The sequence below is a fragment of the Triturus cristatus genome, chromosome 3_2 (genome assembly GCF_964204655.1).
Source record: "Triturus cristatus chromosome 3_2, aTriCri1.1, whole genome shotgun sequence".
NCBI classification, from domain to species: Eukaryota; Metazoa; Chordata; class Amphibia; order Caudata; family Salamandridae; genus Triturus; species Triturus cristatus.
In genome coordinates, this window is record NC_140584.1 from 854,874,339 (window position 1) to 854,899,272 (window position 24,934).

The window sequence follows — 24,934 nt, forward strand, 5'->3', positions numbered from 1 at the left end:
CCCTCAGTAGTAGTGCAGCTAGTATACTAATTTAACTTTTGTAGTAGTATGGTTAGTATATATATTTGACACCCATAAACTCTTAATTACATTTACACTCACTTGATGTCATCAGTGATGTCATTTGAAATGTCATCAGTGATGTCACTGACCATGTAATGAGTGATGTAATGTGTGAAATCATAATCAGTGCTTTGCGGGGGCATAAGTTATAATTATAGCTCAGGTAACTATAACTGCTGAATTTCACTAGTTTTCTACAAGGGAGCCTAACTATAACAACACTGTAACCTTTGTTTTTTTGCAGTGAAAAAAAAATATATATATATGCGTCCCGTTTGTCTCTCCGGTCGGAGGGATTGTGTATGGATATATATATGCGTTTCGAGCATTGAAGTGCTCTTGATCAACCTTCACACACGAAGACAGCAAACTGTGTTCAGGACAACTAATTTATTTGATATTCAAGTACCACCCCAGGGTGGACCTGGCTTGGCAGTTCGGGCTGGACTGTTCCCATGAGGCACAGGGGCAAGACTGATTTGCATATAGCTGAGTTCAAACTGGAACAGCATGGTGAGCAAGAAAATGATGGATTAAGGCCCAGATCTCTGTACTGGGGTGAATGTATGACATTGTTCTGCATTCTGTCCATCAACTGTTGTTTTTGCAAATACCTCATCTGCTCCACGCAGAATCAAACAATATCACAATGTGATCTCTATATTTGAAATCTTTGAGGAACTTTTTTGGAACAAATGGGAAATTTCTTCGTTGGCACACTGGCTTCCTATCTTTATCACTGTCTACAAGAGGAGCAAGTTTGAACTAAATGGAAGGATGTATTTATATTTGATTCTTGAGTGAGAGTACTAGTATTTTGAGATTTTCTGGGTGCCTCATATTCTGCACAGTTTGTGGCTTAACGTGTGTCGTGTATGTAAAGCATTATCTTTTCTGCAAAAAAATATTTCTAGCTTAAACTGGTCAAAGGCTAGGCACTAGGCAGTAATGACAACCCATAGAAATTGTTCTGAATGCAATATATTCAGGATCAAGCACTGACCCGAGTGAGAAAAAACAACAGACAGGGTAGTGTTAGCCCAAAAGTAGCACAACATGCCACACCACAACAGTGGACTTGCTCTTATGGATACCAAGGAGTCAAATGACTGATGCACTCATTTTAGTCCTTACTTGTCCCTGCCAAAAAAAATAATACTGCAATGATAATAAAGTGGTTAAAATTTTGATTTGACAAACAGAAGGGCTTCATCAGATGCGGTAATCGCAACAGGAATCTGTACGAGCACTGTAACAGACAGCATCATGACCAAGTGGCTCTCCAGTGAACTGTGGCCAAACTAAAAAGAGCAGGTTTAATGGAGTAGGGATGGAGAACATTTTTAGCTGGAGAAAACGGAAATGGGCTCCATGTGAACCCACATTGATGGGTTACATGATGGGTTAGCATGCCATAGATTAGCTCTGAAGAAATACGTGATTTATCTATAATAAACTAAAATATGAGTATGTCTACATGTGTATTGAGATTCGCTAGTGATGGAGTATACCCTCTGAAGACATGAGAAAAGGGGTACAGTCTTGTTCACAATGATGCAAACGTGATGTGGGTCGAACTTGTATTATTGTTCACATTTTCTTCCCCCTTTGTGACCATGGTTGGCCACATGAAAAACTGCCCTATAGAGAAAGAAGCTTATTTGTGAATTAATATGAGAATACTTTAATTACCAATGTGAAATACTGTGTGAAAGCAACATTTAGATGAACAGGAACCTAGCGGTGTCAGAGATATAATGGTCCATTTTTGACTATCACTAATAGTAATTAATGTCCGTTTAATACAACACAAGGCAAACCGAGCAGTTAAAATGGCTCCCTCTGTAGCATATGCAGATAAGACCACCACAAATGTGTGATGGGGGTGCCACTGACATTAGGATGGGGAGCTGCAAATATATTATGAATGTTACCAGCTGCTAAGGGGCGCACATTTGAATCACCAAATTTCCAAGAGCAGCATGGGTAACATTGCGCACCGTATGCCAAAACATGACGTCATTGGGTTGACCCCTTGTGTGTGGCCAAGTTCATCAACAGCCTTTATTTGTTGGGGGGGCATTAGGGTCATGGCACACAGTTGGAACTTCAAAGACTAAAGAACGCAGGTAGAGCTCTCCTTACTTACTCTTCTTGCTGCTGCTTTCATGACTCCTTAGGCCAGGGGTAGCAAGGGCAGTGCTGGGGCTACCAAAAGACAGGGGCAGAAACTGCTATCACTGGGTACCGCTATTAGGAGTATTTGGTAATGGGTAAAGAGTGTTTGTAAGGTTAGTACAGGACAGAAAAGAACCTGTTCATACCGTCTCCTCTGCTATGGCCCTTTCCTTGTCTATTATAGACAGTTATAAAATGCACTATGGATGTTCATATACAAACAGCAGTGTGGCCAGTGGGAATTAGCACCCAATATTTATACAATGTGGAGTTGATAACTTATGGTGGCGTTGCTATGTGTTCTTCCATGAAAAATAATGTTGTATGACTGAACTGACAGACAAGTTACTTATCCATCTGTAATGCTCTTTCTGGTAGATACTTTATCTAACCACAGATTGCTCACCTTTAGGATATCCCCCAGGCACCACACTGGATCTAGAAATTTTAAGCAGTGCTCCTGAGTGCTGCTAGGTGGTGGTGCTCCGCTCCACATCAACTTAATTCCGCCCCAGAAGTGAAAGAGCAAAGCTGCATATATCGCAACATCTGCGCTGCAATGTTAGTTTCTTTCTTGACTCTTTCCTCGGACGGAGAGAATAACAGAATCAGAGGTACCAGTAAGCAGAGTACTTGCTTCCATTTTAGATGTTAAAGAGAGGCCACTTGACAGAATGCAGAGGTGAGGGGTGCTGAGGAATCAGCAGTTATTTTACCCACCAGAACCAATGTTACCAAAGGAAAGTAACTTATTTTGCTGATGGATATCACTAACCGCAGATCCCTCGCCTTTAGAATAGAAATCAAAGCGGAAGGCCTATGACCAGAAAGCCCTGCAGGGCTGAACAGCCGAAATGCCCTTCCAGTCTGATCTGGCTGTCAAGGCAGTAGTGGTTTGTGAGTGTGTGCACAGACACCCATGTCACTGCCTGAGAGATGTCCAGGACAGGCACTCCGCATGCCAACGCAGTGGTAGCAGCCTTGGTCCTAGTGGAATGAGCCCTTAGTCCTTCAGGAGGCTGCTTCTTGGCAAGTGAGTAGCTGGTCATAATGCAGAGGACTCTCCACAGTGACAGGGTAGTTTTCTGCACTGCCTTACCTTTCTTTGCCTCAGAGAACCCCACAAAAAACTGATCATCCACCCAATGGTCTTTGGTGTAAACGATGTCGAATTTTAAGGTTCGCTAGGGATTCTTGATGGAGTCTCTCCTCCTCTTTTGAGGGTGAGTCAGGGCAAAGAACGTTGGGAGGTGATGGACTGTCACAAGTTAAATGAAGTCACAACTTTTGGCAAAAAGGCTGCCCTGGTTCTCAACACCAAATTGTGTAGGAAAAAGATGGTGCAGGGAGACTGCAACGAGACAGCCTGGAGCTCACTCACACAACATACTGAAATTATTTTAATGAGATAGGTAGTTTTGAGAGTCACTAGGTGCAGCAAACAGCTGTGCATGGCTGAAAAGGAATGAATTGGGAATGTGAGGGCCAAGTTATGCTCCCACTGTTGCCTCACAAACTGTTTGTCATGGAACATGTTTCAGAACTATAACAAAAGGCATCACAACAGGCGGTTTTAACAAGGACAGCTGTTCCAGTAAATTCAAAAAGGTCATAAGGGCCAACAAATAACCTTTTATAGTGCTCACCGCAAGGCTTTTGCTGGGCTAGAGGCAAAACAAACAGTAACACCTGAGAGTTTAGCCTCTAAGGAGTCTGTTCTGTGGGCTTCGGGTTTCACACTAGGCTAGAAACTTGTCCCAATGTCTGGCACATATGGACTTTGTAAAGGGATGCCTGGATGCAAGGATCAGATCCACAACCTTCAATGACAGATCAAACACAGTTAACTACCGCTGCTCAATCTCCATAAATGGAGGTGTAGATTGTGCTGGTTCGGATGAGGAACCCTGCCCTGCAGCAGCAACAGAAGATCGTTCTGCAGCTGTAGACTAATGGGAGGACAAATGCTCATGCCCAGATGTTCCAGCTATCACACTCTCCTGGCACAAGCCTGAGCCAACAGGATAACTTGGGCACACTCATTCATGATCTTCTTCATAACCCGGGCCAGTAGAGGGAGTGGCACAAAGTCAGGGTTTTCCCCACTGTTGGAGGATGCCCTGTGCCCCCTCAGGGTATATCTGCCATACGTGGTCCAACCGTCGCCGCCGGTTGAGCTCTTACGGCCTGTCTTTTGAAGATCCAATCTAGTGGTTCACGGTCAGGCAATTCCTGGATGCTCCAGCCATCTCCGGGGGCATAGTGCCTCCTGGCACAGCATCTGGGACCCCACTCCGCCGTGCTCGTTGCAGTACCATGTGGTAGTGGTGTTGTCTGTGAGTATCTGCACTAGCCTTTCACTGATGGACGGCAGGAAGGCCTTTAACATCAAGTAGATGGCCCTTAACTCCAATAGATTTATGTGGAGCAGGCTTTCCGCTAGAGACCAAAGACTGCGGATCTCCTCTATTCCCAGGTGACTTCCCCAATCTACCTGGGACACATTCATCATCACCGTCATCTCCAGGTGGGGTAGGGAGAGGGATCTGTCACTGGTCAGATTGCAGTCAAGCAGTCACCACTGCAGGTCTTGTGCAATCTCCTCTGAAACCTGGATGACCACTGGTTTCCTTGGAGCTGGGCTCACTGTGTCTTCAGTTTATACAGCACAGTCTATATATGCCATGTAGCAAAGGGGACAGCAGGAAGCATGAGGCCAACAAACCAAGATGTCTAAAAGGTGCTCTCACCAAGATCCAGGATCATAGTTCAAATGCCCTGGACTCGCTGCGGCGGAAGAAAAGCCCAGAACAGCACTGTATCCTGAATAGCCCAAATAAGGGGGAGTCTCTGCAAAGATGCCAGGTGTGATGTCGGCTCTTTGATGAAATGCCCAAGCAATGCTAGGAGTTTGCCTTCGCTAGCGGTGGTCCACAACAGACTGACGAGCCTGCCTTCAGCAACCAGTTGTCAAGGTAGGGGAAAACTAGTAAGCCCAACGTTGAGGGAGTGCCCTGACCACCGCCATCACTTTTGTGAACACCTGAGAGGCACTGGTAAGTTAGGAGAGGAGCACAGAAAACTGAAAATGCTCCTGCCTACCTTGAACCACAGGAAGCATATGTGGGGCTGCAGGACAGGTACATGAAAATAAGCATCATGCTCATCCAAGGCAACCATCCATTTGAATGGAATCATGGCAGACAGAACTTGGATCAAATGAGAGCTTTCAATTTATCATTCTGGAGAAAGGCATTCAGAGGGTGAAGATCTAAAATAAAGCAAAGACCTTCCCCTCCTTCAGCACAAGTAGCGGGAGTTGCAAACCATACCTACTTCCGAGACCGACTCCCTCTCAATGACCCCGTTGGACAATAGGGCCACCACCTCTCACAGAAAGATGGAAATGTATTCATCTTACAGCCACTCTGATGTGGGAGTAAAATGAGGTGGGTCAGAAAGAAATGGTATGGCAAAGCCCTGTTGAGCAATCTGGAGGACCATCTCTTGCATGTGATGGTCTGCCACCCCGAAATAAAATGTCTGATACTGCCCCCCACACGGCAGCTGTGTGCCACCAAGAACTTGGCTCCAGAAAAGCCCATGGATCTCATCCATGCATGATGATGGAGCACCACACTAGCTCACATCGCAGCCCCAAAGAAGTCAGTAGCGTCCAGGCCTGCTCGCATTATATATTTGAATGCACCGTGGCTGTCCTGAATAGTTTGAGCCACAGAACACTGAGATCCCTCTGTGAACATCAGCAAGATCAGAAGGCCATGTCCCAGAGGGCATGCCCATAGTGTCCCAAGAGGCAGCCTGCAGGGACTGTACGCCACACCAAGTTGGCAGAGGAGATTAGCCATTTTCTGAATGCCTCAATCCTTTTTAACTCTCTATCCGCAGTGGTCGTAGGAATTGCATTTGGCTTAACCTTACTGGTGGAAGCCTGTATCACCAGACTCCCAGGAGTCGGCTGTTGAGTAAGGAAGCCTGGGTTTCCTAGTGTTGGCCTATTGCGTCTGGCCCCCTGTCTGTTTATTAGCTGGCAAAAGCACAGCTTTGTTCCACACAATAAAAGGGGGAGGAGGGGAACTCCTACTTCGACCTCCTCTATAAATGATTAGTCACACACAAAGAAGTAGGAGTCAGAAAAATCGCTTTTTAAGAGGTTGTTTGGCAAAGTTAAAATGTTTGAAAAACTGCCCTCACCCACAATAAATTGTGGCATGCTTCAACATTGGGCTGCTGAACATACCCTGCATAGACTAACAGACGGGGCGGAGCAATAGGGTGGGGAAGACAATACAAACCCATAGAAGAGTGGGGATCAAGCAAATAATAAGTGCAGACAAACAAATATAGTGTACAATTAACTCAGGGATGTCCAAAGGCCTATTTTATTCACGGACTCCCCAGTCAGGGTTAGAAAGGTATTTCAGACCAGAGGATGGTGGTGAATAGGTTAAATTATGAACCGTTCACCCCTCCACTCTCCAAATTAGTCGACATGTTTCAGCTGGATTTTGGGTCTTTCCCAGCGTTCATCAGGACTACTTGATCGCCGTAGTTATACCCTCCTTTCCTACCTTAATAAGTAGATTGAGAACTGAACCTGTAATTTGTATGTAGGTCATGTAATCACACTTCGAACAAAATCGAGTTTCACAGTAGTTTGTGCTCGAAATGGCATAGGAGAGTCACAAATTCATCAAGGTGAGTCCGCCTCAGCGCCAATGTCTCTCCCAACGCTATGAAGTTTCCGCAACAGGTGTGAAACTTTAGTCAGTACATTGGATTTGACCTCATTGGTTTTGATTTCCACTGAAGGTAGCTGCAGGTACAGCACCTCAACAGCATGCCTAATCACCACAGCATAAGATGTACTCTCTTTCACAGGGGCTGCAATGGACTGTACCATCCCTGTGCCTGGGGATGTATGCAACGCTCTGGCCTCTTGCATGTAGGTGTAAATGTCATCGTCATCCCAATCACCTCCATCATCATCGTCAGACTGATCAGAATCTGACCCAAAAAATGTTGTGAAGCCTCTTAGAAACGAAGAGGAAGAGTTGTGTCTGATTCGGAGTGTAGAGGGACTGGATATGCAGGAGTGGAGACTACGCACAACCTTAGATGGAGTAGAAGCAGATTTAGTTGAGGTCTGACACTGGAGTCGGCAGGGGCTCAACATCCAGCAACGCCGGGAACGGCATCGGAAAGCCAACTGGCGCGGATCTTGGAGCTAGAGTGCAAGTCAGCACCGGAGTCAGTGAGGAACGCAAGGTAGGTTTGAAGTACTCAGACAGTGCAGAGGGAGGACCCACTGATGGCAAAAAGAGTGGAGCCCCCTGCAGCTGTAAGGTGTGCCAGCCAGAGGGAACCAAAAGAATGCCAAAAATACGAAGCTTGGCCTCCTTGAAGGCATCGACTTGCTGCAGCATCTCTGGTGGCCCCGGGAAGTCAGGGTTGTGGAATCGGCTCTTCAACAAGGGATCGGAAGTGGGAAAAGTTGGCACTGTGACACCCTCTTGACTTCTCTTTGGACAGAGAGTGGAGGGATGGGGTTGAATCTTGCTTTGACTTCTGCACTCCTTCTCAAATTTACCGGACGATCTAGAATGCAAAAAAGACCTGTTGCAAGAGTGGCCTCAAGAACGAGTCTTCAACCTCGACTTCGAGTGGAACTTACACAAGGTCCAAGACTTCGTTCCATGTGGTACATAATGTGTATTTATGAAGTACACCTTCACCCAAGGGTATCCTAGTGCCAAATAACAGATGTTTATTGTCACCCAACTCAATGGTACTCATTTTATTGAGCACAGAAGGATGAAAGGCTGAGTGGACCCGCCGGGGATTTGAACAGGTGACCATGAGGTTGAACACAGGCCTCTACAGTGGACACCTAAGTCAACTAAGCCACCAGACGCGTTTAGCCACATAGCTAGCTTCGCAGTCCCGGTGCACCTTTGCATGCATGACGGCACATTCTTCTCATATCTTGGAGTCGTGCACCGAGCCCTAGCAACACAGTCAGACCTCATGTGAGTGAGTCTGTCACCGACATCTGTTTACGACTATCACAGCATAATTTGAACCCTGTAGTCTTCGGTGGGGACATTGTCCCTTTGCGTGCTGGACGAATTGGTGAACAAATTAGTAAACCGATGAAAGAGAACGGAGTTGTGGATCTAAGTACGAAGGCGCAGAAAAAACGGAATTGATGACACGGAGTGTCGCTTTGAGATGGAATCTGACAGGCGAAAACAAGACACACGGACATGTGGCTTCACGCTGTCACTTTTGCCGAAGAACGAATTCAACACGGAGGCACACGGCGCCGCCTAGCGGCATGTGGCAGCAGTGTTTGAAAATTTCAATATTCAGCCTGGCACCCGAGGAATATTCTTAAATTGAGCAATCTGCGGTTAAAAATATCCATCAGAAGCTGTGATCATGAATGTACAGTGTCTTTATTATTCCAGCCTAGCCTCACAACATTTCTGATTATTGGCTTACCCGAAGTTTGCAGTTTCCTGCTTTTTCCTCACCTGTGCACATGTGGATTTTTCTCTTGAAAGTGTTGGATGGCACCAGTAACCTGGGAGCATTTTGTACATGAGTGGATACCTTGCTTAGCCTTTTCTCGGGAGTAATCAGATAACTGTGCTGAGCCAGTAACTAGCGAGCAGTGGGCATGGGACGGCATATCTCGCTTTGCTTTTCCTCGCAAATGAAACACAAGCTGTAGTGACACACGAATTAGCACGAAAGTCCAGCTTTTTACACAAACGCTCAATTATTTGTTATCGTTTTTGTAAGAAATGCTCGAAGTGCATGAAAAAATGTTTGTACACACGTATTATTTATAAGTCTGCTTCCCTAGTTAATTAGATTTTACAGATAGACACAATATACCTCTTGTGCAGAGAAAGCGTCTTAAGCTCTTTTACTGAAGGAATGGCTAAAATTGTGATCCCTCCAAGGAGCCAACGAATCAGCACGGTATTTTTCAGTTTTACTATTATTTGAATGTAACATGATGATATTTGAAGTCACACTGTCCTTAAACTGGGTTTCTCTTTACAGACCTCAACAAAAGTTATTCGTTACTTTGCAGCAATTACACTATCAGTTACACACCCAGGAGATGAGAAATATGTTCTTGGTGTTATAAAGTATTGGAATTCCTGAAATGTTTCAAGCACTATAAGTTACTGCCTTCCTATTTTTAAGGTGGTTTACTAGTTGCTTTTAATTGGTAAACATCCTTTACAACGCATGCGTTACAACGCATGCCATTACCCCACATTTTTTACTCTGCAAAATCTTTTACAACGCAGGGCTTTACAGCGCAAACCATTACAATGCAGTCCACAAAGTAACGCCCCGGTGGAGTTAGAATAGTAAATTGCGTTGTAATGGGGAATGCGTTATAATGAATTGCGTTGTAAAAGCGTGCAGGGTAGTCCTATTCCTTTTAATTTGCTAATGTATGTGCACTTGGGAAGTGCTTCAAGCACCAAAACATGCTGAGACCCCCCTAAAGGTGAGAGATGTGAGTTTTATTACCTTTGTTAAGAACGTGCCCTATATTGTCATTGTTACTATATCTGTTGCGTCTTCTCGATTAATGTCAATACTGAATAGTAAAGGTTAATCTATGCAACTCAGTCAGGTGCTATGAATCACGTCAAGGACTCGATGGGACTTACAACAACAACAAATTTAAAACTAATGTTGCATATATAAATATTTTCAAAGTCACTCCCTGAAATATCATCAGCCACTTAACAGACAGTGTCAGAACCCCTTTAAGAGAGTCATGGGGCAAGCATGAGCTACTGGAACAAACTGAGGAGGTTGAGGACTTTTACTCCTGATTTTTAAGGGCCTGACTTACTACGGATCATGAGTAACTTGGCCAATTACTACCCCTTCAGCGTTTGACTCTCAGCAGTAGTGTGAGTCGAGCAGTCCAAGGCTTCCCACGCAGATCTAGGTGAAAAGGTTCACACAGGCACAAGACTCAAAATACACTCAGCAACCCAAATGAATGAATGCCCAGCCAGATACTCGGTTTTTCATGAAAAAAATTGTATTTATGTATAAACATAAAGTGAAATACGGCACATGCTAAATAATATACACAATCTTGGTAAGGCTGGAACACTAGTGTGGGACAAAAGATACTGAGTCCCACAACCTCATCTACTAACTGTGGTTATTCCCCTTTTACGTGGGGCAACTTTCAGGCTTGGCCTGCTAGCAAGTACGAGTCTTAGAAGTTCCACGATGGCTCATAGAGTCATTGTGCCTCAGCGCTGTAGTCAGAGCAAGTTCTCCCAATGGCTATGCGGCCTGTGATCAGACTTATGCCTCCTGCTGCCATACAGAAGGAAGACCTGGGAGCTTGGTGGTCAACATAAGCAGATGCCGTGGCGATAATCGATAGTCTAATCACTGCAGGCAAGGAGGCTGGACGTCCACAGCGGTTGTTTCCAATGACAAAGTTGATGCTCAGGTAAAACGGGTCACCTATCCTACGCTTCACTTTCACATGCTACACAAGGGTGACGACGTCTCTTTTCTCTGCAGGCCCGGTGGCAAACAGGAGTTGCAAATAGGGCAAAGCCCTTTCCCAGTGACAGCACCGCATAGAGCGACAGCCCTTTGCAGTCACAGTGATGCACCAGGACGACAGCACTTAATCCTCACGACAGTCCCACCTGGCATATGCATCACCGAATTGAGCGGCACACAGGCAGACTGCCCAATCGGTGTGGCGGTCCTGACTGGACCATGAATCTCACAGTTCGCTACAAGTGCCCACTCAACAGGATTGCCACTGACCCTCGCTCTCTCCAACCACTCTCTTCCTCCTCAAAGGACCCTCTGGTCTTGGAAGACAAGCAGATGCTGGTGCTCCAGGGCAAGTAAGTGGTCCTGATACTCCTGGGTGATGTCTCCTCTCCCAGAAAGGAGGCCAAAAGAACTTGGTTTCCAGACCTGGTCACAACAGTCAGAAGTCATGCTGAGCTTCTCCACGTTGATATGCAGCTACAGTTTGACAATTTGGAAGACTCAAGCTCCCCTTTTTATAATCCATTTCTAGAGACAGATGTGAATTTGTTTCAAAGTCTTTCAGGTTCATGCTAGGTGTGTTGCCTCCTTTGAAGTGCCCACTCCTCTGTCCATCCCTTTGTTTCAGGAGCAGCCTGTGCCAGTATGAGCAATTCTCATCTTGAAAACCCTACAACACAGGCCATGAGATTGACCGAAGAATCACACCTGAATTTCAGCCTCCCTGATATATGCCCAACAAAAGGTTACAAAGGACCCAGCTGTGCTCTTTGATTCCCTGGCTCTGCATGCTGCTCTTATACGCCCCATCATCTCTCTGACAATACTCCCAGGCCCCACTGACCAGTGACCTTGCAAAAATCAAAAGGCCTTCGAAGAGCACAGGAGAGCCTGGCTTCCCCATTCCCCCCGTGCGTGTGTCCCACCCTTCTCTCAGTAATGCAGGCAATCTACAAACCCATCAGGAATGGTTCATCCACGTCCACATGCCCTTCATTCCAAGGCCTTGGGATTCCAGCATGGAACCCAGAGCATCCATGCTTGTGTATATACTATACACAAGCACACATATACCCCAGAACGCGCATGTCGCCCCACCTGAAGACGCTGCACTGGCTCCCGGTGAGAAAGAGGGTCCAGTTTAAAGCCCTAGTGCTCGCTTATCGTGCCTTCCATGATACGGGTGCGGTTTACCTAAGAAATAGGATCCAACGTTATCAGCCTCAACGGATCCTAAGATCCTCTAAACTATCCCTCATGGTGATTCCCAAGATCATGAGATCTCGGATAGGAGGACGGTCATTTCAGGCACAAGCTGCTCGTCTGTGGAATGAATTGCCCCCTTGCCTTAGACTGACACAGGATTTGCTGTCCTTTAGGAAACAACTTAAAACGTGGCTGTTCCAACAATAACACTAAGGTATCGGGGCGGGCCTTTTTCTGGTTCACTTTTTTTAGATTAGCGCCGGGACACTCTCTGTGAGTATCCGCACGCTTTATAAATACCCAATTTCATTTCAATTAATTTCAAATATTATAGCACACAAATACGCGATGCACAGCACTACATACTAACATGATGTGGTAAACAGAAAACACAGTGAAGAGTATGTGATGAATGTGTGTGGAGTTTTCTATCACAGGAAACCTGTGTTTTCTAAGGCCGTGAGTTCCATTTTCCCTCAATACTCGGTGCTAAAATGGATATTAGCTAGGGAATGCCACGTGGTGTACCACATCGCTTGCTCTCAGTCACATAAAAGGCTCTACAATTTGTAATTTCTTTGCTGAATAATTTAGAGACCATTGTTGCATAAACTGGTCATACATTGCAGCATAATTTCACATCTCCCACGTCTAATCAGGGGCATTGGAACTAGTGGCAGTATGGGATCTAAATAATATAGCAGGGTTGATTGAACTATACAAGAGAAAGCAAATTATGCAGCATGAGTTGACACATTTTGTGACCGTATTATTTCGCTATTTTGTTTTAACACTTTCTAAATACTATCTGGGTAAATGTTTCATCTCATAAGCAGCAGTTTAACACCTTACTACAGGAATCATCATTTGATAGGTGACGGGTTAATGTTTGTAAAGGATCTGTCACTGTGTAGCACCATGTGTTGTGCTTTTTTAAAGTAACTTTTGATGCATTTGCATTAGAATTTTTGGGAGTGAAATCTGAAATGTACACAGCATGAGGTAGAATATGTGGCAAATTTAGTAGATCCATAAATATGCAGAAAACACTGTGGCCGCAGAACCACACAAGTCAAGTGGCTTTGCCTTTAGCATATAGAATAAGCACCTGAATACTTACCCAAAGAGGCACAGAGAAGTAGATACGTTGGCTGGGGTGCGTACTGGTACATGTCGGTCAGTATGTCTGGGTACTGAAGCACACTAAGGAGAAAAAGAACATGCACAAAGATGAAGCCACAGGAAAAAAAAACACTTGGATTGCGTCATGCAGATCAACCCTGGGCTCAAACGGCCTTTGCCAGGAAGAGCCCAAGACTGTGCATTTTGTGTGCAACCGATGGGACTTGACAAGGCATAGGTGGAAGAAAGACCGCTTACTGCCTCTTCACCGCTCTGTAACCTAAGTAAAGGTATCAACATAGCGGGCAGATATATGCATAACTGGCCGCCAACAGCGTTTCTGCAATATACAAGGATGGTTCTGTTGGACTCACTTTATTTGTAAGAAAAAACTCATATCCGTTTTTCTTCACACACAAGAATGAAAGTCAGCACAAGCAATTTATGACGAAAATATATAACAAAAATATACCAAATTATTGATACTTTTCACAATATTATTGGAAAAGTTGATTTGTGGTTAGTGCTAAAGTGCTTGTGCAATGTATAGATTAGGGTATGGTACACAAATAAAAAGGAAAAACTTCATAATGGCTTTGTAGACAAAGGTTTTGTAGAAAAGCCTGGTCAAAATCAAAGTTCATTGGAGTCTCAACAGTTGAGACCGTTCGACAGAATCATAACACATGCCAGTATCTAAACATCACGCTGGGCCAACAGCTCTGTCCCAACTGGAGTCCCAGGGCTCAACGAACAATACTGGCCTGACTCTGATTGGGGGGCCTCCCCTTCGCTGAGACCCCATTACGTCCCCCTGGAAGCGGATGTACGGCCGGACAACTGAGCAGATAGTTATGGCGAATTTGCGACCTCGCCCTCTTGGGTACACCGCTGCCCAGTGAATGTCTGGCTAGGAGGGGGCAGCCTTAAGGCACAACCAGAACACATCAGGAATCTTCAGGGCCAGTGAGTCCAGCATGCCTGGCCGTATATAAGAGCTGTTGGCGCAGGCCATTGGACACAACTGAGGCGTGCCCAGGGTAGCCCAGAATTAAAATCCTGAGGACAGCTGAAAAGTCATTTGCCTTCACAACCTGCGTCTCAAGAAACTGTCCTCATCTTTCATGATTGAGAGAGCCCACAGGGTGCTACCCCCCCCCCCCCCGCCAAAAAACAGCCCCTCCGAGGGCCATAATTGCCTGCCTTTTCAATTTCTGTGACTGAGTCGCTATTATTCAGTATGTTAGAAGGACACAGGGCTAGCCGCTGATCGAGGGGGACCCATTCCAATCTTTCCCGAATACATGCAAAAAGTACACGATGTAAAGCTTTTATATCTTTTAAGAAACGTATGAGATACTTGAATCTGAAATATAGTTTGATATTCTCTGCGAAACTATGAGTCCTACATGGAGGGAATGTGCTCACTTTCTTTAATCCGGGAGAGGACTGCGATTGGCTGGACACTTTGGCGAGCGTAGACATTGGATGGAGAGATTGGACGAGGCTGAGCAGGCAAAGACAATCATCCCGCCTACGATGGCAGAATGGTTGCAGGAGAAGCCTGGACGACGCACACAGACACCAGGGAGACTCGTGGTTTGTCCAGATGGTACTCTAGGGGACACCAACGTTTTGCCAGACCCAAGGGACTTGTTCCAGAGACCTCGAAGAGCCCCAGCAACAGCCAGCGATAGGACGGACCTGGATCCTCTTTGAACGTTATCAGCTTGCCTGTGAGTACTGATGAACCCTATGGTGAATGGGTCTGGCTGAGGGACTGTTATGTCTTCCTGACGGGGCTGGACCTGATATTGACACTGCTCAAGCAGTCAGGTATTGGGAGCTCCGATGTGTGTGGTTGCTCGGGGTGGAACGAGATGGATGGCCTATTGTAGCACAATAGGCTCACACTCACTGAACAACAAAATATGCCGGTGGGAGGAGAGGTGGAGAGGAGTGCAAATACAGGGGTGGGGGGAGCTTCTGTGCTTTGGCCTCGCACTTGCACTGGGGTCTTGTCTCTAGCAAAGCGCAAATGTGTTATCAAAATCAGACTGTTTTCACTTTGATAAATGGTTCTGGGGCGCCAAAAACGGGTTCCTGACTGGCCTATGCTGGAATGGACAATAGGGTTAAGCTGCCCAGAGGGAAGGAGGTGTTGGAGGGATGTACTGCTTTTAAAGGTTGGGCAAGTTGGGGAATTATATGCTGCTCTTGTACAACGTGGTCTGGATTTCTGCCCCCAGAGGGCTTGGAAGTGTTGGAAATTTGAGAAGTCTGTTGGATGGGGGATGGCTGAAGATAACTGGAAATGGTGGGACAAGCAATTACATTAATGAGATGGAATGTCAGGGGTATAGCCCAGTATGAGAAACACAGCTGGTTGTATGCATACCTGAAACGTTATAGAATGTCCATTGCATTCTTACCGGAAACAAATGCATGGGGGGACTGTATTCCTTGTTGTTGTAAGAGGGGGAGAGGGCATCTCTGCGCTGCCTTGTATTCTGGGTATGCCTGTGGTACATTGATATGGGTTGCTTCAGGCCTCCCTTTTCATCACAGAGGACATGTCCTCGACCCGGAAGGTAAATATGTGATATTATTAGGTTCCCTGAATGGTTGTGAGGTGTGTCTCATAAACGTGTAAGCACCAACCACTGACTATGCAGACTTCTATGCTGAAGTGGCCGCATCATGGTACCTCGAGGCGGCCATTATTGTGGAGGGGGACTGTAACTGCGTCCTGGATGGTAAGCTTGACCGGAATCCATCTAGACGCCATACTAAGCCTAAAATGACTAAGGCCCTACGGACATGATACAGGATCTTCACCTCCTAGATACGTGGAGAGAAAAAAAGCACCCAACGGAGAATATATACTCATGTTACACACCAGCAGCGTGGACTCACAACTGGTTAGAATCCGGTTTGGTCGCCAGTGGATTGGCACATGTTTTAAAGGAGATTTCCGACCTGGCCCACTATGTGTCGGACCATTCCCCTGTCTTAATAAGCTTTGAAGGTGAACGTAAGCGCACAGCAATACTGCTGTGGAGGTTAAGAGTGGAGGTGCTATCAGACCCCCATGTGAGGCAACTGTTAATGAGATGCTATTGCATTACTTTGAGGAGAATTGGGGTAGTGTGAGTTATACAGCGCTGGAATGGGAAGCAATGGAAGTAGTGCTCTGAGGGGGGGAGTCGGGGTTGCCTAAAGACAACATACGGCGTTAGGCGACAACTGGAAATGGATATTCAGAAAACCCCGGACGACTTGATTGCAATAGAGAAAATGCGCATACACACCCCAATAGACTAGTGGACAGGCAGGAGGGTCGCAAAATGGTGCTACATGATTGGCGCCATCTTGAGAAGCATACCTATACAGCATACCGACAAAGATTACATGCGGAGGGCGCCAAGACTGGAGCGATGCTTGACCCGACAGGAGAATCAACAGACCCCAGTATTGACAATATACAATGAAACGGGGTCCCTATTTAGCACCCAGCGACCTATTAATGAGGTGCTCAGGACTCATCTGAGCATGGCCTAGGCTGCCCCAGGGAAGGGACGGGCAATAGAATACCTAGCGGGGATACCGCTTCTGAGCCTAGACCCGGAAGACCGTGAAAAAATTGATTGCCCCATCACCTGAGAAGAGATTCCTTTGGCATTTAATAGTATGAAAACTGCTAAAACTCTAGGTAGCGATGAGTTGCTGCAGAGTTCTAATATCGTTATACAGACCAGGTGGCTGATAAACTGCTTAAGGTCTATCAGGAAGCGCTTCAAAAGGGTATCCTTATGCACACAATGCACAAAAGGATTAATTGTAATGGTACAGCAACCAGGCAAAGACCCAACAGAGGCCTCTTCCTATAGGCCAATTTCATTATTAAGTGTAGATGTCAAACTCCTTAAAGGCATACTAGCGGCACGCCCGTTTCCCCATCTCGCAGGTTTAATTCACACAGACCAGTCAGGTTTTATTCCACAATGGATTACCCTCCATAATATGAGGAGACTCTCGCTCATATATCACACCCCGCAGCTACTGAGAGACGCTTAAGCCTTGGCCCTTCTGGACATCGAACAGGCGTTCAACTCATCAGACTGGAACTACCTCTGGCAAGTGCTGTGGAAGATGAGTGTGGGACCTGAGTACAAACAGCGGGTTAAACTGCTTTACATTTACCTATGCGCAAGGGTAAGATCGGGGGAGAGGTATTAGAAGCCTTCTCTTTACATCGAATAATGAGGCAGAGGTGCTTATTGCCGCCCCTTCTCTTCATGCTCACAATGAAACAAATGGCGGAGAGATTGCGGAGGACTCTAAACTCCTGGGGATTACAGTAGGGAGAACTCGCACGTGGTCCCCCTCTACGCAGATGATCCTCTGATTCATCTGAGGCAGCTGAATATTCTGTACCGATACTCCTGAATGTGATGCGAGAGTTCATTAAATTATCAGGTCTTTGCTTCTATTCAGCGAAGTCCAAGCACTTTCTACTGAGAGGATTGTCTGGACTACCGATAGGGGCAATCGCGCTGTTGGAGCTTCCCTGGGAGTTGGACAGGGTGTAGCACTTAGGAATCAGATTGGCACATACAGAACAAAGGTTCTTGGAGCTTAACATTGGGAGGGTGATCACCCGGCTATGAGCATCAGAATGTTTTAGGAAACAACCCCTCCTATCACCGATGAGTAGGGTTGCCATCGTGATTATGCCCCCTAGATGCCTATACGCCCTCCAGCACATGCTATATGTGATTACCAGACATTATTTTAAAACCATAGACAGCCTGTGGTAGAAATGTTAAGGGCAAACAAGCGGAAGAGTGTCGGACTATCCACACTTAAAAGGACCTGAGGTCAAGGAGGACTAGAGGTCGCCAATATGGAGCTCTACTATATGGCTTCCCATTTGGAGCATGCGGTCCATTGGCTGGACCCTGATGAAACTGGGAAAGGAAACTCCGGTGGAGCTCTCATGAAGGGAGATCACTGCCCGTCTTGCTGATGGGAGGGGTAAGGGTCCTCCAGGACACACCCTACATTGAACGCCAGGTGTGTGAGTTGTGAGAGGGTGCAGTTGCAAGAGGGCTGCGAAGAGCGCCATATGCCCCGGTCATGCTGCTTTGGTCCCTACAGCCACTCTTTAAAATAACGGAATCCATGTCAGTGCAGATATGGAGAAACGGTGGCTGCAACACACTAGGAGATAAGTACCCTGCTGGACGATTTATCACAAGGGAAGACACTGTAGAATCCTTAGCACTAGGAATAGAACAGTAGTTGCCGTATGGAAAGAACTCAGCAGCAGCACATGACCACTGGCTGACTTTTCCAGAAGCACCACAACCCTCTAGTACCCTGGTTACATTGTTGGACTTGGCAGGAGGATGCAGATTGATATCTCATATATAAAGGGCACTACGAGAGGACATTCCGGGAATGACGCACCTCATTCAAGCCAAGTGGGAGGGGATGCTAGAGGACCCCATGAGAGCAAAGGGGATGAAGGTGGTCAGCTCCAAAGCCATATTTAAATTGATACTATCCAATTATTACCACTAAACTTATCTTTAATCCAAAAGATTGCATATCATATGTGATACTTGCAGTGACAGTTATTATTATTATTATTTAAGGATTTGTGAAGTATGTCAGCTACTCCAAGGAGTGCCCCGAAGCTAAATAGCAAGGATGAGCCCTAAATAACAGAGGTACTAAAAAGCAGAACTAAAGAGCCAGATCCTAAGAAGTTTCTTAAGTATCACAATGTCCCTAGAAGTGTGGAGGTGAAAAAGAAGGGCATTGAACCCCCTGGAAGCCAGATAAGAGAAGGAGATACAGTGTGCAGTGCAGTGTAGAGTCGCTACCAGCAAGGCATTAGATGAACGAAGAGACCGTGCTGGTCGGGAAGGTATAAATATATAAGACAGATACTGAGGGCCTTTAAGATAGAATGATCCTTTAGATGAGGGCGTAGCCAAGCTGCCAACCAAGAGGGCCACGTAGTGTTGAAGATCTGTCGGTCAGTTTACGATCCTTTCCATAAGCGGAGCTACTTTAACCATCCTGGCCAAAGAGGAGGCCTGAGTAACAGGCCACCACACTGGGTGTCCCCTGAGGTCAGCAGCGGCAGAGTGATTGAGGCGGGCTGGCAAATGAACAGACCCCTCCGGGTCATGGATACGGATCTTGTTGCCTGGCGGGCCTCTCCTAGGTGTGCGGCCTTCACTGATGCGGTCAGTGCGGCTGTCCGACCTAAGCTGTACACCCAACAAACAACCATGGACCTGGCGAAAGAAAGAGACTGGTGCCAGGACCGCGTACTGGGGACCCACGAGCCATTGCAGGGAGACCGTCAAATGGAGGCCTGAAGGAGCTAACAATGGCTGTGAAGGCAGAGACCTTGGGGTTGACAAAGGGACGCACTGACAACAGGCACATTCAGTAACAAGATAAGTTGGCTTGTGCTTCCCCCAGATGCCCCGTGGTGACAGGGTCCATGGGCAAGCCTGGGAGGTCGGCGAATGGGCCGAGCTGGGCCAGCCCGAAGCTGTGTGCGGCCCCCACCTACCCCCATCCTTCTTCCTTTCCACACGCTGCTCTCCCAGCTGGGGCCTGCTCGCCGAGGCCAGTAGAAAGAGGTGGCCTAGAGCGACCGGCCCGTAAGTCGGAGAAGAGGACACGCTGGTGGCCCGTGGGGCATCTTTGGCCCTCCATCTGGTGACTGCTGGGGCCTTGGTGCATCTGTGGGGCCAGTGAGGCCAGTGCTGAGGAGGCCGTGACCAGAGAAGAGCGGACAACATTGCTCAGCTGGGCGCTGGACCTACCACCCTCTACAAAGTCTCACCTGTGTCAGTCGCCACATTATGGGTGGTGGTGTCACCTCCGGGGGGTGCAGCACACCCATCTGAGACACTTGGCCCTGCTGGGGGCGGACTGGTGCCTGGCCGGGCTCCTGGCCTGCTGGGCTGACGGTTCTGTGCCTCCTCCCTGACTGGCAGGAGAACGGTGCTGGATGACAGCTGTGAGCCCGTTTCAGAGCCGGACCCCAGACTCAATACCTCTTGATTGTGTCAGGTGGATATCTTCCAGTCATTGCTGATACTGAAGTGGGGGAGAGTGGAGCTTCCCCTGAATACACAAAGAGCCCAGGCTGCGGAATCGCCCCTGCCCTGAACAGTGTGCCATCGCGGACTCACTGAACTAAAGGCTATGGTCTGGAGCAGGGGTTCTCACAAACTTTCTCTCGGGGGCCAAATTTACAGTGTGGTTTGTGGCCGAGGGCCGCACCGGTGGGGGCTGGGTCAGTGGGGGAGGGGGCGGGGCTAGAGAAAAAAAAGAACTGTGACCATGAGGTTGAACACAGCCCCCTGCAGCAGACGCCTTCGTCCACTGAGCCACCAGACCCGGCATTCACACATCTCTATCTATCTATCTATCCTATCTATCTATCTATCTATCTATCTATCTATCTATCTATCTATCTATCTATCTATCTATCTAGCTCTGTCTCCCTCCCTCCCTCTATCACTCTCCCTCTATCACTCTCCCTCTCCCTGTCTCCCTCCCTCTCCCTCTCTCTCTTCCTCTATCTCTCTCTCTCTCTCCCTCTGCCTCACTCACTGCGTTTGTCTACCTCCCTCTCTGTCTCCCTCCCTCCCCCTGTCTCCCTCCTTCCCTCTCTCTCTCTCCCTCCCTCTCTCTCTCTCCCTCTCTCTCCCTCCCTCTCTCTCTCTCCCTCTCTCTCCCTCCCTCTCTCCCTCCCTCCCTCTCTCTCCTTCCCTCTCTCTCTCCCTGTCTCCCTCCCTCTCTCTATCTCTCTAAAGACCATTCACTTGTTAATGAGGCTTTGTTGTATTTCATCTCTTCTTAGCGCCCCTGCATCTCCCCTCATTCAGAGGGGAGATGCAGGGGCGCTAAGAAGAGGTGAAATACAACAAACCCTTATTAACAAGTGAATGGCTTTAAAAAAAGAATCACCCGGCCCGGCCCCCATAGCTCCACGCTGCTGCGACCGGCGGTGCTTGCACAGGTACGATGTCTGCAAGGTCCGCGGGCCGCCAAGGAAGGCTTGCCGGGCCGCTGGCGGCCCGCGGGCCGTACTATGAGTATCCCTGGTCTGGAGTGACCTAATGCAATGCCGGCTGAGATTTGACAAGAACAAGTGCCCTGGGGAGGGCCCTTGGCTGTCGATGGCAGCGGGAGGGGGCACGTCAAGTGCCCTTGTTGCGGCTGCGGCTCCGGCCCTTATTTTGGAGCTTAGGGTGGGCTTCAAGGCCCTAGACAGCCGCTTTGATACACTAGACAGATGCCTGGACGCACTCGGGATGCGCTACGACCACCACAAAAAGAGACGCAACACTGTGGAGGAAAGGGTCTTGGACCTGGAGGATGGGGCTGTCCAGTCAACCAAGAAAATAGACCGCATGGAAAAGCTTCTAAACACAGTTGCAATGAAGAATGAGAATTTGGAGGCGAGGAGCAGGTGAAACAACATCCACATCCTGGGAATCCCGGAATCCACGAAACTGGCTTCCTGGATCATTTCGTGGAGCAGCTCCTGGCCAACATGTTTGGCAGAGACTCCTTCACAACAGCGTTAGTGGTTGAAAGAGCTCCCCACTCCATTGGGCAGCATCCGAACCCTGGCTGCCTACCAAGACCTTTCATTGCCCACAGGTTAAATTTCTGGGACCAAGACACCTCTTTGCTCATGGCTAGAGGAAAAGGCCCACTTGACTGGCAAGGCTGTTTATTTTCCTTGTAAGGCACACTAGGTGCTCCCCGGAGATGCCTGGTTCCTGCAATGCGGGAGTTACCTAGTCCTCTGTTTATTTCCTTGTAAGGCACACTAGGAGCCCTGGGAGGTGCCTGACTTCTGCAACGAGGGAGTTACCTAGTCCTCTGTTTATTTCCTTGTAAGGCACAGTAGGTGACCCGCTCCTGCAATGAGGGAATTAACCATCACCGGTATTTCTACCGGTTTATTTTACACCTTTGTTTTGTTAGTTATTGTTTTAAATATGGTTTATTTTAATTAGCGCGCGATTTCAGGTGCGCGTAGGAGGATTGTTCCTGCCTCACCTGATTGGACTCTAGGGTCTGGACTGGTGACACACCCCCTCCCACATGAGAGACTACAAATTGACAGCATCAGCGAGTCCATGCAGCGGACGCGCTCAGTGGGCACGCCGGCAGTGTACCAAAGGCAAGCCCGTCTGCGCCCGTCCATGATCTGCCCGTGTTTAGCGCCAGCCATGCTGCCCGATTTGAACCAACTACCCAACAGCAGTTTAATTATACAAGGAACGAACTGCTGGAGCTAAACACAGGACACAGGAGTTTTCCCAAAGCTGTAGAAAACAGCCTCAATCTGGCCTATTATTAAAAAGCCTAATTTGGATCCGGAGGACATAAACAGCTATCGTCCCATTTCACAACTACCCTTCCCTGCCAAAATCATGGCGAGAGCCGTGAACACACAACATTGATGCACACATGTTTTTAGACGAGTCGCAACACAGCTTTAGAAAGGGACATAGCACTGAGTCGGCCTCAATCAAATCGGTTGAGGAAGTCAGGGAAGCTTTGGACAATGGTGGGAAGGCTGTACTCATATAATTAGACCTGTCAGTGGCCTTTGATACTGTCAATCAGGCCATTTTGGCAGAGAGGTTAGTAGCAATGGGAGTACAGGGACTGGCTCTTTGTTTGCTAGAATCTTTTATGGAGGACAGGATATAATTTGTGGCTACGGAACCATATAAGTCCACAGGGCTCCTCGTTGAGCCCCACTCTTTTTAATATATACATTGCAGCTCTGGCTCCAGTAGTAAGATTGTTCGGTTTTGCACTAACCTCTTACGCTGACGATACACAAATCGTCTTAGCAGTCACAGATCAATCTGATTCTTTGAGTAGGCAATTTAATGACTGCATGTCAGCAGTAGACAACTGGATGGGCTTTAATTGTTTAAAGCTAAACAGTAACAAACCAGAAGTTGTGCTGTTTGGGAATGATCCCTTCTTTTGGTCCCCTAGCTGGTGGCCGGCCAGCTAAGGGGAATTACCCAAAACAGTCGAAAAAGCTAAAAACCTTGGTATGATAATAGATAATAAGCTATCTCATGGGAGTGAGATTAATGCCTTGACCTCATCTATCTACTGTGTTATAAGGAAAATTAGGAAGATTCTAGCATTTATCCCGGAAAATACCCAAAGGCTGGTGGTCTCAGCTCTGGTGTTGGCAAGACTGTATTATTGTGAAGGTCTATAGCTCAATCTTAGGGTCCAACAGCTGCCAGAGTATTAACTCGTACTCCCAAACATGTTTCTGTTAGGAAGGTCACTAAGCAGTTGCATTGGTTGCTAGTAAATGAGAGGATCCGGCTTAAGGCTTTGTGCTTTGCTTACAAAGCCTTACACAAACAAGGTCCTCAATGTTTAGGACAGAAATTTAGATGTTATATTCCCAATAGGACATTACGGTCCTCTAATTTGAATCTCATGGTGGTACCAAAATTTGACAGAAAGAATTGGGTTGGCAGAAGATTCTACCTCGGTACTGTAAAAATCTGGAAGTTACTCCCACCATCCATCCGATCTGCTACCTCCCTTCTCAAATTTAGACAGAGCTAAAAACATGGCTTTTCAGTAATCTGATTTCTGGTAAAAGAAGAGTGTCTAAACTTTTGATCATTGGTCAGCGCCAGGACACCGTTTGGTAAGAGTACGCTCTATAAATCCCCCTAACATTAACATTACTGTCTCTCTCGATCTAGATTTCACTGCGATTGGTAGAGGACGACTGCTGCAACTTCACAGGTGTCAAGGCCACACTACGCAACCTGTTCTCCGCTAAAGGATGGTGTACCGGTCCGCTTGCAGGTTGAGGGCAAGCAGCGGCTTTTTGACACTCCAACTGCAGTACAGGAATTTTGCCACAGGTTTTCAAAGGCCCGTGTGGCACACCGGAAGGACTCACCTCTGAGATCGCAATCTGAATGGAATTCGGGTGCCGGTGTTGACCTTTTTTCCACAGGCTAACTTCTTTGGTCTCAACCTGACAGTATCTGGACCATGTATTTGCTTTGGATATGGTTCCGTTGTTGCATGTCTCCTTATGATCAAGTTAACATTTCATGTCTTAGAATATGCAAATTGCAGAATTTACCAGCATCCTTTATTTGCAGGAGGTGGGGGACTGGTGTAGCGTTGCCACCTCGCAAGTGTGTATCACACATTACTGATTGGGTATAATTTTCTGCATGTGTTGATGATAGTGGCACTGTTGTTGGAGGTGGGATTTCCCTGTAGGAATGGAAACGGGGATGGGTGTGGGGTGGGAGGGGAAACACATTTTGAGTTATGGGTAGTTTTGCAAAAAGCTTGCTTTTATGGGTACTGCTGATACAGCACCGTTATTTTTCGCAACAAAATGTTTCCTTTCACAGATCCTCAATGACAGCGCACGTTAAGATACACCCCTTTGCGGACATCACTCTAGGGACCTTTAATATACGGGGCTTAAACAACACATGCAAGGGAAAGCAGGTATTGTAATACTAGCAGACACACCAGGTTCACAATGCCTTTTTACAAGAAACACACCTGCCCCCCACACCACTGCCCACTTTTGCATCCACATGGGGAACTCACTGTTACTTTGCAGGCTACAGTACATTTGCCAGGGAAGTCTCCATACTTATACAGAAGAGAGTGCCATCCCAACTATCCGCATCCCCACTGACAC

General features: G+C 47.1%; 1 protein-coding gene across 1 annotated transcript in view; it reads right to left on the reverse strand.

Moving 5' to 3' along the window:
• LOC146858312 (TLC domain-containing protein 1-like) overlaps positions 1-24,934 on the reverse strand; it is a 111,384-nt gene that overhangs the window by 80,783 nt on the left and 5,667 nt on the right. Inside the window, exon 2 of the mRNA XM_085649139.1 lies at positions 13,157-13,239. Coding sequence (XP_085505265.1) covers positions 13,157-13,239 — 83 coding nt within the window. The remainder of the gene's footprint in view (positions 1-13,156; positions 13,240-24,934) is intronic.